The sequence below is a fragment of the Brachypodium distachyon genome, chromosome 4 (assembly GCF_000005505.3).
Source record: "Brachypodium distachyon strain Bd21 chromosome 4, Brachypodium_distachyon_v3.0, whole genome shotgun sequence".
NCBI lineage: Eukaryota > Viridiplantae > Streptophyta > Magnoliopsida > Poales > Poaceae > Brachypodium > Brachypodium distachyon.
In genome coordinates, this window is record NC_016134.3 from 30,771,027 (window position 1) to 30,787,914 (window position 16,888).

General features: G+C 51.8%; 2 protein-coding genes across 2 annotated transcripts; one reads left to right on the plus strand and one right to left on the minus strand.

Annotated features, from left to right (window-relative positions):
• Nucleotides 1-1,758: 1,758 nt before the first annotated feature.
• On the plus strand, nt 1,759-5,784 carry LOC100842981 (signal recognition particle 54 kDa protein, chloroplastic). Its single transcript, XM_003576262.4, has 15 exons — nt 1,759-2,010; nt 2,091-2,193; nt 2,283-2,350; nt 2,470-2,571; nt 2,905-3,057; nt 3,149-3,226; nt 3,379-3,504; nt 3,616-3,718; nt 3,998-4,098; nt 4,422-4,559; nt 4,649-4,792; nt 4,904-4,979; nt 5,065-5,150; nt 5,267-5,395; nt 5,489-5,784. The coding sequence occupies exons 1-15, from the start codon at nt 1,846-1,848 to the stop codon at nt 5,579-5,581; spliced, it is 1,665 nt and encodes a 554-aa protein (XP_003576310.1). The 5' UTR covers nt 1,759-1,845; the 3' UTR covers nt 5,582-5,784.
• Nucleotides 5,785-6,295: 511 nt separating this feature from the next.
• Nucleotides 6,296-7,561, minus strand: LOC112268681 (probable sentrin-specific protease 8). The gene is made up of 3 exons (XM_024454617.1): nt 7,303-7,561; nt 7,093-7,197; nt 6,296-7,009 (listed from the first exon to the last, which is right to left on the minus strand). The coding sequence occupies exons 1-3, from the start codon at nt 7,483-7,485 to the stop codon at nt 6,296-6,298; spliced, it is 1,002 nt and encodes a 333-aa protein (XP_024310385.1). The 5' UTR covers nt 7,486-7,561.
• Nucleotides 7,562-16,888: the final 9,327 nt, after the last annotated feature.

Here is a 16,888-nt window from a genome sequence, read left to right on the forward strand (position 1 = left end):
CGAGTGGTGGCCGAGAGGACGACGACGAGTGCTCGCTGTCACTCGCAATCAACGCCGCGAGTGACAATTAAAATCATAAGGTTAATTTGTGGTGCTTAGTGCTTACAAAATGAGAATTGAATGATGAGTGTAGTGTGGCCGGCACCTCCAGACTCCAGTGATTCAATCGTTGGATCTGTAACTGCATCTATCTGCGTATATTCAGAATCTAGCAATAGTCATAATTTTTCTTTGGGTGAACATCAGAGTCTGTTGGCGATCTTCCTTCGACAGTTATTTCTTTTACGGTTTTACCGTGCTGCGAGCAAAAAAAAATACAGCAGGACAAAAAATAATTCAAGTGAACTTAGCGAAGCTCCGAAAAGGAAAGAACCTGGCCCAAAAAAAAGGAAACCGTACATTAAAAAATGAAATTCACATTCTTTATAAATGACTGTGCCGGTCCAATGCGGTTTGAAACAGTGCATGAGGTCACCATTTCGGAAAATCATAATAACTTTAAAAAATGTTTGCTATAACTCACGAAAACGGACCAAACGATGATTTTTTTCCCACCAGCCCAAAGCGGCCAAAACTGTGTACCAGGGTCATGGTATTGGAGAATCAGCCGAAAACCGAAAAAACGAAAACGGCCAAAACTGTGATTTACCAGGACAACCAAACAAGGCCCAAAATAATATATTGTGGGTCACGATATCAGAAAATCAGCCGAAAACTAAAAAAAAGTGGCCCATGAAAATGCTGAATTTTCTGCACCGGGGCAAAACGACATGAAAAGGTCTACCGGAGATCACAATATCGGAAAACTGCCAAAAACCCAAAAATTGTGGGCTCCGCCAAAAACGATTCGAAACAATGTACCGGAAGTCACGATATCAAAAAATCAGTCAAAACCCAAAAAAACGTGAGTTGTCCATGAGAACGGCAAAACCGGTGATTTTTCATGACCTCCCAAAAACAGCTGAAATAGTGTACCGGTGACAAGATTTCAGAAAATCGGAGAAAGCCCTCAAAAAAACATAGGTTATGCTCATAAAATCGCTGAACCCGTGACTTTTCTACATCAGTAAAAACGACCTGAAACCGCGTGTCACATAATAAAGAATGCCATTCCATCCGCAACCTCATGGCCACTTGCCCGGGTGTCCATTGTGTCAAGATTTGCAGAGACCGGTGTGGCTCATTGCCTCGCGACTCATGGTAGAACCGAAAAACATACTAAGTGTTGGCCAGGGGAAAAGCCAAGTTTTATTTTACATGCTATTTGTAATGACTGTAACTGCTCGTTTGGCACCCATCATTTGATAATAGAATTGTAGAATTCATTTTGAATTGCAAAAAAACAACTTGTTTGGTTGGCGCGGAATTAGTAGGAATTCAATCTCAAATTCCATGAAATCACACTATAACTAACCTCAATTCCTTTCTAAAAGCTATCATTTCTCTGGAATTATCTTTCACTCTTCAATTCCATGAGGTAGACAAACATGATCTTTCAACCCGGAATTCAAATTCAACCAAATGAAATCCTATCAAAAATTGGGTTTCATTTCATTTTAATCAAATGAAATGAATTCTTGGTTGCCAAGCGAGCTGTAACAGAATTCCTGATTAACTGAAGTTTTATTTCCCAGCAAAAAAAAGAATGCCATTCCATTCCTTTTTTCTTGCACAAAACACACGGTCAGAGTTTTATCGAGAGCTAACAGTTGGGCTCCAAATTTGAGCAACAATGCCTTTCAAAGGCCTCCCTCCTTCTTCCTCTAGGCTCAAAACGCTCAAACCCCACCGAGAGCCATCCCTGGCCTTATCCTCCCCGCCGGTTTCCTTCCACCTCCGCGGGAAATGGAGTCCACCGCTGCCGCCGTGCTCACGCTCTCCTCCCCCTCCTCCTCCTCCGCGGCCGCCGTCGCCGCCCGCCGCCGCTCGCCTTCCGTCTCCGCCCTCCACCTCTCCTCCCCCCGCCTCCGCGCGGCCGTCCGCAGCCTTGCCCTTCCCGCTTCATCCCTGGTCCGCTTCTTCTTCTTCCCTGGAAACCGTAAATTTCGCGTCGCTGTATGTTGACCTAACCCGCATTCTGTCCGTCTCAGGGTTGGCGGCGGCGGAGGGGGAGCGCACTGGTGGTGCGGGCGGAGACGTTCGGGCAGCTCACCACGGGGCTCGAGTCCGCCTGGAACAAGCTGCGGGGCGTCGGTGGGTGCCTCCTACAGTACCAAGCACCTCCATTGATTCCTCGAACCTAGCTGATTCCATGGTTTTGAATTGCGATTTTGTTTTGAAAGATGTGCTGACCAAGGACAGCGTCGCGGAGCCGATGAGGGACATCAGGAGAGCGCTCCTGGAGGCTGATGTGGGTGGAGTTCCTGCGTGCTCTGCCTGCTGCGTGTTCTTCATGGGCTCAGTAATTTCTGTCTGTCTGTCCCTGCACAGCCTAATGATCTAATGCCGCGGCTTCTGATTTTTCTGCAGGTTAGTCTACCGGTCGTCAGACGGTTCGTGTCATCTGTCAGCGAGAAGGCTTTGGGTTCAGGCGTTATCCGAGGAATCCGACCGGACCAGCAATTAGTCAAGGTACACTTCCTGGTGCCCGGTGCGCGGCGTAATGCTGTCAAGGGCTTGAACAAACGGCAAACAAGTGCTTGTTTGGATTATGATCTCATATTGTTTGACTTTGCTGTCTGTCTATAGCTGAGCAACCGGTTTCTTTCTCTGCTTTAACAGATCCTTCCTCTCCGGAGGAACAGCTAAAATAGTTAACGGAACACACTAGCAAATACTAGAATGCTGTGGCATGCTTAAACATTTTTTTTCACTGCAATGGTTCAGTTCTTAATTAGCTTAGGGATAATTAATAAGGTGAGTTGGTGACAACATTCTGAAACTAATTTATAATCGGTTCTGCAGATCGTGCATGATGAACTTGTTCAACTGATGGGTGGAGAGGTGTCGGACCTGGTGTTTGCGAAAACTGGCCCGACGGTTATCTTATTGGCAGGTCTGCAAGGTGTTGGGAAGACTACTGTTTGCGCAAAACTCGCGTTCTATCTGAAGAAACTGGTACTTTTCTCAGCCTTTTGTTTCCAAGCATCTTAGTAGGGCCTCGGTACACGACAACCTGTAGATCACTTATACCAGAGTTAGGTTACAGGGGAAGAGTTGTATGCTGGTCGCTGCAGATGTCTACAGGCCTGCTGCCATTGATCAACTCACTGTACTGGGTGAACAGGTATTTCTTTGATGAACTTAAATTTCATGGTTATTTACTGGCTTTCTACGTGCCCTTGGATTGTTCTGAAACTGAAAAGATAAACCTACAAAGTTACACTCACTTTTTGAATGCTATGCTACAGTTTCCGCTAAAGAACCGGGTGTTGACAGGTGGGTGTACCGGTTTACTCTGAAGGAACAGGGGCCAAACCTGCACAGATAACCAAGAATGCCGTGGAAGAGGCTAAAAGAAAGAAGATTGATGCAATTGTGGTGGATACTGCTGGAAGGCTACAGGTCAGTTTTCTCCGTATTTTATTTCCATTTTCAGTTCATTTATTGTGAACTGTTGCTTTCATGATTTAACTGTCACCATTGGTGCTGCCTGATCTCCTTTCTGACATTCAGATTGATAAAACTATGATGGATGAATTGAAAGAAGTAAAGAAGGCAGTTAATCCTACAGAGATTTTGCTCGTTGTTGATGCCATGACTGGCCAAGAAGCTGCAGGTAAACATGCATTTCTTGTTGCAACTATTTGAGCCTTCTTGTTGCCAAGTGCCAACATTTTGGTCTCCTTGTGGCCCACAGCAATGCAGCATGGACATTCAGGAAATCACACTCCAAAGCTCTGAAATTTGACTATCTGGAAAATTAAACTGTTGTAGTTCCTAATGTGTTCCATAGTGGACATGTTCTGATATAGTCCTGTATAATTTTCAATGCTTAAAGAGCACTTTCTTTTAATAGAGTTGTACCAACTTACACTATTTTCTTTATGGTACACAGCATTAGTGACCACTTTCAATATTGAGATTGGTATATCTGGTGCTATATTGACTAAATTGGATGGTGATTCGAGGGGTGGAGCAGCACTAAGTGTTAAAGAGGTTATTACTTGCCATCATATATGTGAATATTTAGCATCTTCCGAAGCACTCTTTCAGAATAAATTGTTAAGGACTATTGTACATATATATTGGCTCGAGCTGTGAATTGTTTTCTTCACTTATATGTTGAAGAATATCTAAGTTTTATCTGGTAAACAATCTTGCTTTATCACTGGACTACCTATTTTGCAAACATACATGTGCATAATCTGAAATCCTTAGTAGTTACCTGTGAGGTGTCCAAGCATTGTGGTGAATTTTCCTTTTACCTATTTTCTGCTGGTATATGTAAGAGCATCAGTACTTGTGCTTAAATCATGCAGGTGTCTGGAAAGCCCATCAAATTTGTTGGGAGAGGAGAACGAATGGAGGACCTTGAGCTTTTCTATCCTGATCGCATGGCACAGCGTGTTTTGGGAATGGGCGATGTACTTTCATTTGTTGAAAAAGCACAAGAAGTCGTAAGTAGTTTTTGGCAAAACTGTTCCTCTGATCTTGGCATGACCTATATTGGTATGATCTTACGGTGTTTACTTGATGCTGCAAACAGGTGCGTCAAGAGGACACCATAGAATTACAGAAGAAGATCATGAGCGCAAAGTTTGACTTCAATGACTTCTTGAAGCAAACACAAAATGTTGCCAAAATGGGTTCCATGAGCCGTGTAATTGGAATGATTCCAGGCATGAACAAGGTACATGAGAACCCGTGGGATATTAATTCCTTTAAATGATGACATCCCTGCTTGAAGCATGTTCAAATTTGATACGAACCAGAACATGACAACACTTCACACTATAAATAGGTTACTCCTGCACAAATTCGGGAAGCTGAGAAAAGACTTGCATTTGTCGAGTCGATGATCAATGCAATGACAGCCGGTACATTTATCTGAACTGCCGCTACACACATGAAGCCTGTGGCGATGGTTCGTGATGTTACTGTGTTTATTCTTGCATTTTTCAGAGGAAAGGGAGAAACCTGAGTTGCTGGCTGAATCACGCGAGAGGAGGATTAGAGTGGCCGAGGAGTCTGAAAAGACAGAACAAGAGGTTCTGTCCTATTCTTATGATCTTATCAGTGTTTTTCTTATACTGCCGCTGAACATTTTTTTCCATACCCACTTCCATCCATGGAGCTAAAACAAGCTGCCATTTTCCAATATTAGGTTGGCCAACTGGTTGCCCAGCTCTTCCAAATGCGTGCACAGATGCAGAAATTGATGGGTATGATGCAAGGACAGGAAGCAATTACAGGAATGGGAGATCTCATGGACTCGCTTAATGCCGATGAGAAGGTAAGGGTGACTCCTTGGACAACGTGAATGACTCTTGGCGGTGTTTTGCCCGGATAGCTTACACTTGCTAAATTCTTGGTTTATATCATGTAGGCACCTCCTGGCACTGCACGACGGAGGAGGAGGCGCAATGTGCCGCCGCGGCAGAGGGAACCGGAAGTAGTGGGTGGCCCCAGTAGGCCTTGAGTTGATGCGAACTGGAGCTGAAAGTTTCCATTTGAGTAGCTTTGGATTAGCATGTAATGCTCCAGGTCTTGGTTCAGTTGGTGTAGATATGAAGCTTGTGATTGTGTAGGATTTCATGAGCATTTTCGCATGAATGATGTTTTAGCCAAGAAACATTGATTTTGAGAATGTGGAGAATAAATTTCAGTTTGTTAGTTATATAACTATACCCCTCTTAATAAATCCCGTAAATTTCTTGCTCCTCTCCTTTTGGGCTCCATTTGCCGTCCATCGGCTCGAGGATTTGTTTTTGGATGCATGGTTGAGCACCAAAGGAGCAGGAGCACAGGAGCACTGCCGGAGAACAGGCTGCTGGAGCAGAGGTAAGAGCCGCAGCAGCTGAAAACTCTGCCAGGTAGGCTAAACATATATTCATATTACTTGTACAATACATCTCTAGATTGCAAAATAATCCTAAATATATCATGCAGCAGAATGAATCTATGAATCAATGCAAAACATCGGATTTTCCAAGATAGTTCCATAGCACTAAATTAATCACATCTAATATTCATCAAATCACACGATCAATGAAAAAACCAACTAATGCATCATGTTCAGAACATAAGAAACATCATGCGTGACTTGCCAATGTGATGCTAATTCAACTCATGCATGTGAGCATACATGTGTTTAGAACATAAGAAACATCATCCATAACATGTCAATGTGATTCTAATCGCCACCAAGGATTGCATGGATGGCGTCTGCGATCATGACTCTCAGCTGACGGACGCTGGTGGCGGTGACTTCCCTGGTTACCTCTTCACTCCAATCACCCTCAGCACTGTCTCTTCTGCTCCATCGACAAATAGCTGCTGCAACTGCCATGACGTATATTGCACAGTCATAACCATTCTCTTGCACCGGGGTATAACCTCTCATGAGCGGAGCTGTGGCAGCATTTGGAACGATGGAGCGTAGTACACCGACAAGTCGATCAGCGGCACTGGAATTGACTTGGCCCATAGTGCTGTCATGATGGACGAAACGGGCCCCACGATTTGGATCGAGGTTCTCGTACACAAGTAATGACCAATGTGTGCCGGCATCGGCACGGTGGATTTCAGGATTATTGTTGACAGGGAATAGCATAACCCGGTTATCCAGACACAGATGCTCCAAGAACTCACTAGGGTCAGTTGTGTTGACAAGCAACTCAGAGATGGACGGCGGCTGGAGGATTACCTTGTCCGCGGATGAGAGCTGCTCAAAGTAATAGGTTATCACTGAGTCACTAACAAAATTGTGGCCTCGTAGATCTTCCACATCAGACATCTGAAGTCCCATGACCACGCTGGCTGGGGCAGCGGTGGGAGTAGACTGAGAAAGAGGAGCCAAGGTGCTCTCAGAGTCTGAACGTGCTTTCTGTCTCGACTTGTCCACATACTGGATTAGCACAAAGAAATGAGTTGAATAATACATCTATGGAAAAAAAGTTATGACCCAGTTATGAAGGTGTAGAATAAAACCTTGCTACTAATGTCATCTTTGAATTTCATCGTAGGTGGTGGGACCTTGATGACCTCCAGACCGAGCTCCTGAGCTGCTAACAACACATATTTGAATTCATCGTCCTACAAATAAAATCAAAATTATCCAGAATTAGTAGTCAACAAATTGATCATATTCAACTTCTATCTGGATATTTTAGGATGGACGAAACTTAATGAGAATTAAACCTTATTCAATTGGGACCAAATAGAAAACCACTTTGGGACATCCGGCGGCCCTCCAACGCCTCCGCCTCCAGGAGCACCAAGCTTCCTCCTCACAGCCATTTTCTGCTCAGACCAGCCCCCACTTGCGCCCCGCTTCCGGTTCTTGGATCCCAATTTGTGATCTAACATGTTTTTCATTGTCATCTTGCTTTGAGACCTCGAGATTGCACTAAAATTGGGGTGTGGGATGTCCTCTTCGCCTTTTCCGGAGTCAACCGGGCACCATGTGTCTGACCGCGGGGCAGGAAGCCGTTTCTCATGTGCAAATATACCCGCAAATATTGCATCTACATGAAGGAAATATAAGTTGTCAAATATTTCTTCCATTGAGCTGAATTTTTTCTTCAAGATGTCATTGACAGTGCTACGTATCTTGTATTAGCTGAAAATCAGTGAACGCAATGCTTCCTTACTCAATGTGCCCCAATTGACAATCATCGAAGATACCCAATCAACTCCAAGTCGACTGAAACTGCTGTCCTCCATTCCTTGGCAGCACCTCGAAAGAACTTCTCGAAATTTTGATTCCATCAGCAAGACAACAATCAGCCCAATGCTCGAACGAAGCTTTGGATCTTCCTCGTTTTTAACTGTCCACCTATGATTACAGACTGTGGTGAAAGCTTGACGGAACGCGCCCAACGCAAGTCTGGTGGCACCTGGACTTTTTTTCTCCGCTATATTGCCATAACTAGCATAGAAATTCAAGAGATGACAGTCCGGCGAGTCCATATATAGTGACTCCTGGTCCTCAAGCATCATCTGGAACACGCCCTGAGCTCCATAGAATCCCACAAGCCAAAAACTTCTTGCTTGAATAACAAAAACTAAATATCTTCCCATATACCGGATAACATAGTAAAATGTTCCTGCCAATGGTGTCGTATAAACAATTCTGCTGCCGACTATTGCTCTAAAAGCTGCATTGCAGAATATCCAGTAGCGAAGTGCGCTTGACAGTCCTTGTAGTTTTGAACCACCTCTTCCTCTGAACCATCAAGCCATAGTGTGACTGTATTCTGCAATTTCACATCAAACAAATGAAAAAAATATGAGAACTTGCGCTTATCAATCTTCTCATGAATAAAACGGTATATTCATGGCAGACCAAAGAATTGAAAAGCACAATATCACATAATAGTTTAGAATGTATGAACTTGCTCTTATCAATCTTCTTTTCAATAATTTATCTGCTGTTCTTGGGCCACAGAATGTATGACAACACTAAAGCATAATCAGACGACCTCCACAAGGTAAATATGTTGCCACCCAACCAGCTAAACGTTTTTCAACTTTCTGAATGACAGGCATTAGTGCAACAGATAGGATCTTCATGGATAGAGACCAGTAAAGTACTGACTGGTAATCCTGGAATCTGAGCTTTTGAGGCTGCAGTTTGATCATCCATGTTGATCAGCACATATGTACTCTTATGGTAATTAATTTTGAGTTCTGAAAAACTGGAAAAGTCTTGTAGGATTTGTTTTATTGCAATCCTCTAACTTGAGATAATTAGGTATATTGTAGTACTGGGAAGAACCCACTAGCATCCAACGGATGCAACAGAATCCCCTGTTCATGAACTTGACAACACATCCTCTCAAGTCTCAAGAACTTCACACACCAAAATGAAGCAAGTATAACACTGGAAGGTCGCCCAGCTCAAGACCCAAAGTTTTGATTAGGGAAGTGATTTAGTGGCTGGATTTTCTTACCGCTAAAAACGCGAAGCACTAAGCCCCTTTAGCATTTTTCTTACCGGAGATATAGATCAGTAATGCTTAACTACTAAAGGGGTGCCAACCTTAGGCATCAAATTTATGTATGACATATTAATTCCAGTTAGATCAGTACGGTGCTCGTAAAAATCAGGAAAGGCCAATAGATCTTCTGTCAGCAGGTTCAGTTGAGCCTCATAGAAGTCATCTGTATAGACATATGGCCCTGGGATTCTATTATTTGGGGATTTCAGAATAGGCTTTGTAATTTCTTCCCAAGAAAGGTTGGATAAATCCATGCGCTCAGAAAGGTTGAACAAAAGACCGAACATTAGCTGGTAAGAACTTTTCAGCTTACAGTTACGTTTCCTGCTCCGGGCGACAATCTCTATGGTGTCAAAGATGAGAGTTTTTTAACATCACCAAGCCTCGTGCATTCAAGTTAAAAATCCTCATTGGTGACCAAACCAGATCTCAAAGGTGAAAGGATGAAGAACAATGCCAGCAAACATACATACTACGAGATGAAAGGTGTATGGTAAAACATACAAAACCAACACATCTCTAATGAAATTTGGAACACAAGCGTGGCCAGATGGAAAATTTCTCTAGGGAAAAAAAAGGTGGAAGCTTTTTTCCAAAAGAAGAGACCTGAGCATACATGTACAAACAGTGGATTGTAAACACTGGTATAAAACGAAATCTAAACTCGAATCGCACTCGCACGTACTCGCAATTTCGGGGATTGATCGGGTTCTTGAAAGCAACAGCGCGCGTAAGAAGAGGAGACCAAGCGAAAGCGAGACCTACTCACCCGAGGTAACATGGACGCCTTGAGGTTAGCGGCGGCGGACATATCGCCGTCTGGGAGGCGGCTAGATGGCCGTCGGGCAGAGGTGGCTAGATGGCCGTCGGGCAGAGGCGGCGAGTGAAGAGGAAGAGCGTGGTTTTGGTGAAGGCACGCTCCACTCCGGAGTGAACGAGGGGGAGAGGGATGGAAGCAGGGGGTTTTGTGTCGGAGGAAACTTTCATCTGCCCGTTTTGCCCCTGCTCCCCTCCGCCCAGCAGTAGCTGCAATAAACTGCCTTGCTCCGATAAATTTAAGAGAGAGAATTAAATTTAAGTGACTACTATAGTAGTACTCCAGCGAGTAATTGATGCATGGTTATCTATCAGTGATTAAGGGTAACTCGAGCGGGATGACCCAATTTGTCCGTTTCGGCCAAACGGACTTCTTTTTCCACTTTTTGGTACGGACGAGACACCATTTCCAACCCAAATTTGTTCTAGGTTTGGGTCGAAGTGGACAGTGTCTTTTGCACTGAGCTCGTCCGCATTTTGCCATTTTTTCTCCTCTGGTCCGCATGTCAATGAATAATAGAGTGAACCAAATGGGTGGCCTCGTCACGGACAGTGGCAGATCCAAAACGGAAAACGGACCAAAAGAAGGCCAAAACAGACACAAAATGGGTCTCCCGCTGGAGTTGGCCTAAATAGCGAGTAATCAAAACTCCCCCCGGTCCTCCTTTTATACTCAAGGGGATGCCACAGGTGCCATGGTGCATGAGCTACAAGTGTCCAGCGGGGATGCATACAACTCCCCCCGGTGAGCTGGTGGCGTGCATGGATGCCACCTCCGCTGCTAGGGGTCTAAAACCCTAGAGTAGGATTGGACAGCCACTGTTCCTTTGATCGGACGGGTAACGACCCGTCGGTCGGCTCGTTTACTGAGCCGCGCGCCTTACTCCTTGCCCTGGTGGGACTGCGCGTCCCACGCCAGCCACGCGGCCTCGCGTGGCGATGTTGATCTGGCCACTGGGCCCCGCGCCTGAGGCGGGGGCAGGTGCCCGGGAACCCCCTGTCCTGGCAAGTCGACCCCGGGAAGCACCCGGGCCCAACGCACCAGGGAACCTCCCTCAGGAAACAGCTTCCCGGGAGGTGCCCGAGCGAGAATGTTCCCCGAAGCCCCACTAGCCTCTTCCGGGCTGGTAGCTTGCTGGGCTGCTCATAGATGCTGCCCAGGATGGAATCTTCCCGGGAACTCGGGAATGGGGCCCACGCGTCGCGCAGCGGTGGTACCCCGGGTGCCACTAGTGCGACAATAGCCCCCGGGCGTGGGCCGGCATCACCTGTTCCCGGAAGAGTCTCCCCCCGGTCGGTTGCCGGGCTACGCCCTTAACCGACGCGTGGGCCCCGATCAGTCGCGGGCCCGTGTCCCTTCGCTGCCTCGTGTATGGCACCATTACAAACGGAGCAGTGGACGCGTGATTTCCGCCCTAACTCCCCCCCCCTAAATAGGGAAGTTAAGGCTACTCCGTGCATTACTCCTAGTGATTAGGAGTTATCCCCGCGCACCCGTAGGATACGGTACCGGCCGTTACCAAACGGCCGGGTGTCATAAAGCCACCACTGTTGCCAAAAGGGGAACAATACTCTGCCCCCATCGCCTTCGCCTCCATCCCCTTCCGCATCTCGCATCCCTGCGCTCCTGCTAGCTTCCGCCCTCGCTTTCCATGGCACCCCCCACCACCAGAAAAGGGAAGGAGGTCCAGGTCTCGAAGAGGGCTGCGACAAGCAAGACCGAGGCGGCAATCAAGGCGGCCGCCGCCAAGGACCAGAAGAGGCGGGAGATGCGCCCCACAGTCGCCTTCTTCCGCGCCGGCTATAACGGCGAGGCGCTGGGGAAGCTCCGGCACGCCGTCGCTTCCCGTTTCAACAAGCACGGGGAGACGCGGACCTTCCCGACAGGCGCTGAACACCAGGACAACGACTTCCGGGTGTTCGCGCGCTTCCTCCTCTGCGGCATAGTGCCGCCCTTCTCCCTATTCCTCCACGCACTGATGGAGTCCTACCAGCTGCGGGTGGCGCAACTCCACCCCACCTCGCTGTTCCTCCTCGTCACCTTCCAATTCCTTTGTGAGGCGTTCGTGGGGGTGATGCCATCGGTGGGGCTCTTCCGCCACTACTTCTACCCGCGTATCGACAACACGAAGGCAATGTCGTCAGGGGTGGTCTTCCGCGCCCGCGACCAGATGAAGTCCGAGTTCATCGTCCGGTCGGGGAAGAAGATTGAAAAAGAGTGGCGGAGCGACTGGTGTTGGGTCCGAGTGGAGGACCCCTAGGAGTTCATCCAGCCGCGGACGGACCTGCCGCAACCCCAGAACGGCTGGCAGGATAGGTACCACCGCGACGCCGACCTCCTCCCCATCGTGGAGAAGATCAAGGCGTTGCGGATAGCAGGGCTCACCGATGTGGACGTGGCACGCACCTTCATCCATCGGCGCATAGCCCCGCTGCAGCTGCGCTCCCGGCCCGCGTGGATGTGCACGGGCCCTGGGGACAGGACACGCCTCCAGGAGGACGGCATGGACTTGGAGACCCTTAGGACTTGGGTGATGGGGATCTCCGGCGAGATCTTCCAATCAACGGAGTTCCCACCAGGGGTTTCCTCTCTTCACGCCGGCGTCAAGGCGCTCAGCGACATCATTGGCGCCTTCCCGCCCTGCAACGAGTGGGGGTTGATGGACGACACCCCCACCCGGGTCCCGCACGCTCCCCCGCAAGCACCCTGCGAGAAGCAGGTGTTCGAGGAGAGCGGGGATAGATCCGAGCCAAGCTGGCCCTCCCTCCAGTCGCTGGAAGACGAGGCGGGCCAGGCAGCTGCATCCCCGGAGGGGGTCGCCGTAGACGTCGTCGACGAAAGCAGCGACAGCGCGCCCTTGATCGTGAGGAACTCGAAGACGTTTGCAGCGGCCGCAGCCATCTCCTCGATGGCGACGTCCGCCCCGGCGGCGGCCACCAACCTTGCAGCGGCGGCTGCTTCAGGGGCGCCCTTCGGCACTCCGATGGCGTCCGCGGCAACAGGGGCCGCGGGTGTCTCGTCGGCGGCCTCCGCCTCAGCGACAGCCACGACCGTTGCGACAGCAACCGGTCCCGGGGTGTCCGCCGGTACTCCGTAAGCGCCAGCGCCTGAGGGGTCGCCCGTGCCCCGGCAACGGCCTTCGCCCCGGTAGCGGGGGGCCTCCACGAGTTCTGCATCCGGCATCGTGGCAGCCTCGCCGTCGACACCCGGAGCTCTCCGGGTCACGACGACTCCGCGGGCTCCCACGGCGCCACCTGCTTGGGGGGTCTTCCGGGGCTTCGTGCTCCGGCGTAACCCCCCGAAATCCTCCTCGCCGGCGGGTGCCAGCAAGAGGGCGAGGAGCGATTCCCCGCCCTGTACGCCCAGCAAGAGGACACGCGCCGGTGCCAGCGGCGCTGCCGACCCAACTGCCGCAGGGGTTGGCAGCGACACGAGCGTGCCCCTTGGCGACCCAGCCCCCACGGAGGCAGGGCCGGCAGCCGGTATGCCTTCGTCGCTCCTCTGCAACTGCAATTTTTGTTAGCTAAACTCATGAGCGTACCTTCCTCTTTCTTTTGCAGTGAGTGGCAGCTCGGCCACGGCAAGCCTCTTGGACGCTCCTGCCGGCACGGGCGAGCCAGGGGAGGCTTCCCCGTCAAGCCCGGCGGCCGCACAAGGTAACCACGCTGGTCACCCTTGCACGTCTTCAATAGCGCCATCCTTCGCCGATCCTCATGCTTTTCGTTGCCGCAGGCACGAGTGCGCCCATGCCCGGAACGGGCACGACCGCGGTCGATCCTGACCCGGTCGTCGAGGCCGTGGGGGCGGAGGTGGAGCCGGAATCGGCTCTCACGTTCGGCCCCGCTGCGGCGGACACAACGGCAGCAGTGGACGCTGCCGCCGCCGTGACTGCGCCCGGCGATGCGCCCGTAGCTGCGGGCGCGGCCGATGCGGGCTCTCCCGTCGCCCAGCAGGGGACGGCCCCCGCCGGGAGCAGGGAAGCTTCTACAACCCCGGGGTCCCTGGGCGCAGGCGCAGGGGAAGTTGCTGGGGAAGGACAGCAAGACCCCCGGGAGCAGGCTGGCGACCCCGAGCACAGCCCCGCTTCAGCAGCAGGGGCTTCACCGTCCTCGGCGGCTCTCCCCGGTACTGACCTCGGCACCCTCGCCGGGGTCGCTTGGAACCCCCTTACCTGGGATCCGAGCATCTTCGAGCGGGGGCACCGGTTCCTGCATGCCGTCAGAGACCAGCAACTGGCCTTCGTCACCTCCTTCAACGAGGTGAGAGAGCACCACACCGCCGCCAAGAATCAGCTCGGCGAGGTGCGGGAGGCCATGGAGAGAGAACGGCGTGAACTATCCCGGCTGCGCGAGGAGACGCGCCTCGCGGAAGACGAGGCGCGGCTGGCCCGGCAAGCCCTGGAGGACGCCTGGGAGCCGGTGGTCCCGGAGACCAAACTCCATCGACAACTGGAGGCCCAGCACGTGGAGCTTCAAGGGAAGTTCGACTCAATGGCGGTCACCCTTGAGGTGACCAAGAAGGAACACGCCGAGGTGGTCGCGGCGGCCTAGGCGCGGCTGGACGAGAAGAGCGTCCTGATCGCCAACTACCGCGGCGAAATCCGAGGCCTCCGCGTCATGCTGGAGGTGCAGGTCAAGGCCACCGAGGACGCGGCGAGAGCGGCGTCTCGGCACGAGGCCGAACTCAAATCTGCCAAGGACAGAGCAGCCAGCCGCCGTCCGGGAGGAGCTCGTTAAGGCCGGCGAGGACAATGTGACCAAGGCCGCAGAGCTCGAGAAGCTGGCGGGCCGTCTCAGCAAGGCTAAGAAGGCCACGCACGATGCTCGACTCCATCATGGCACGCTGATCGGGCAGCAGCAGATCGAGACGGAGAAGCTGCTGAAGATCGCCCAGTCGCTGCGCGACCTGCTGCCCAAGTTCGAGCTGCAGGCGGTGGAGGTGGACGAGACGGATGTCACGACGCTGATCCCCTTCTTCTCTGACTTAGTGGGGAAGCTAGGGGCACTCGACGTCTGGATCGCCAAGTACGGCACCCACGAAGTCGCCAACTGCGCTCGGGAGGTTGCCGGGACAATCCTCCCACGGATTCATCTCCGGGACCCGAAGTTTCCCTTCGAGTCCCTGCTGGACGCTTGGTCCGACAGCGAGGACGAGCCCACGCACACCCAAGCAGTGCGCGAGTTCGTCAACGAGGTCGTCGAGCGGATGCAGATGAAGCCGGAGCCTGATCTCCCCACCGACCTCCTGGCCGAAGACGGCGACAACTAGTTGCCGCAGCCCCCAACTGAGCTCGTTGCTCCCAATGTAGCTTCTCTAGTTTGCCTTCCTGCAAGTATGGCGCTTAGCGCCGTTTGAAAAATCATCTTTTGATTAATCTATGCAATCATTCAGCACTCGGTCAATCAAGCTTTTTAATTTGCTCAATTTTTGTTCCTTGTTTCCGGGGCTGCCTCGCGGGCAGTTCCCTTAGCCTTTGCATGTCGTGCCTTGTGTTGCCAGGGACTCGCACGTCCCACCCTCGACCAGACCAGGGACTCGGGACGGACCCGCAGTGACAACCTAGGGTCAAGCGGTAGTCGGCGAGCCACTCCACTCGCGGGGTAACTACTCCAAGCCATGCCCTCCTGGAACGGACCCGGAAGCCACACGGGGAGCGCACTCCCCCCGCAGGCGTCCTCCTCACACCCCGGCCACGCGCGGGTTCCGGGGCCACACTTGGCGAAGCAGCGTCCAACTCTTAGTCAATTAAGTTTTTGACATGTTCGTTGTTCCCGGTGCTGTCTAGCGGGGTGGCCCTTTTAGCCTTTGCGTATTTTGCCTTGTGTTGCGGGGGACTCGCGCGCCTCACCCTTGACCAGACCAGGGACCCGGGACGGACCCGCAGTGCCGACCTGGGGCCAAGCGGTAGCGGGGAGTCACTCCACTTGCGGGGTAACGCGGGTACCCGTCGAACCAGCTGCGCCCCACCACGAACGGCGGGCACGGGTGGCGAGGAAGTTATAGCCTCCCGGCGACAGCCCCCGCAACCGAGGAGACCTGGTTTTTTCTGGGAAGCTCGTCCCAAGGGATGTGACAGCCCTTGTTGCCCGGGAGCAAAACTGCTCGAGGGCCATGGCAGGGACGCGATGATGGGCCGGGACGGGCGGCGGGCGCCGGCACCGGCGCCATCACAGCGTCCTCGCAACGACCCGCGCCCGAAAAAGGCTCTCTCAAGGGGAATGCGGTTGGGTCTCTATGATAGTGCACCCGTCGGCACAAGGCACGGATGGCAAGCACTACCATAGAGTCTCCGTAGCAGTCTCTGCTCCTTGCGAAGGTGTCTTATGGAGGGGCGCGGCAGGGGCACTGCAGCAATGCACCCCGTTAGCGCCGAGCGCTGATGGGATGCACCACCACAGTGCCTCCGCGGCGACCCTCGCCCAGGAGCCACCCATTTGAGGGGCGGGCTCGATGGGGTGATGCGGCAGGGGCGCGATGGCAGCGCACCCGTCGGCGCTAAGCGCTAATGGGATGCACCACCATCGCGCCTCCATGGCACCACCCGCCTTAACAGCCTCGGACCCGGCTTCGTGCTGAGCCATTCCATGGTTGGGGCGCGCCTTTTATAGGCGCTGGAGGGGGGTTTGCCACCGCGCGCGACGAGCCCGCGTAGCACCCGTGGCACCCCTTCCTTGAAACGCGATACAATCTCCGCCGTCATGCACACCAGGCAACTGTGGCACACGTGGCGGCGCCCTCCCGAGTCAGAAGCCTCGGAGTGCAGTGAGCCTCTTGTGCTGCGGTCATCCCGCACCACAAGGCACCGGTGGATGGTGCGACCCATGGGCAGCCCACGGGCACCACAGTGCACAAGATTCCATCCTTTCCTGCAGATTAGATTCTTACCAGGCTTGGGGTGCTGCAAAAAAATTCGAAATTTACGAAAATATACGAAGCAACACAAAGAAAACTCCTCCTGCCTCACAGC

What these genes read in the sequence shown, in the direction of transcription:
- LOC100842981 (XM_003576262.4), top strand. Translation starts at nt 1,846, where the DNA reads ATGGAGTCCACCGCTGCCGCCGTGCTCACGCTCTCCTCCCCCTCCTCC. An exon ending in GAACAAGCTGCGGGGCGTCG is followed by an intron (nt 2,194 to 2,282) that starts GTGGGTGCCTCC and finishes TTGTTTTGAAAG; the next exon opens with ATGTGCTGACCAAGGACAGC. An exon ending in TTGAAAAAGCACAAGAAGTC is followed by an intron (nt 4,560 to 4,648) that starts GTAAGTAGTTTT and finishes TGCTGCAAACAG; the next exon opens with GTGCGTCAAGAGGACACCAT.
- LOC112268681 (XM_024454617.1), bottom strand. Translation starts at nt 7,485, where the DNA reads ATGACAATGAAAAACATGTTAGATCACAAATTGGGATCCAAGAACCGG. An exon ending in TTTGGTCCCAATTGAATAAG is followed by an intron (nt 7,198 to 7,302) that starts GTTTAATTCTCA and finishes TTTTATTTGTAG; the next exon opens with GACGATGAATTCAAATATGT. An exon ending in AAGATGACATTAGTAGCAAG is followed by an intron (nt 7,010 to 7,092) that starts GTTTTATTCTAC and finishes GTGCTAATCCAG; the next exon opens with TATGTGGACAAGTCGAGACA.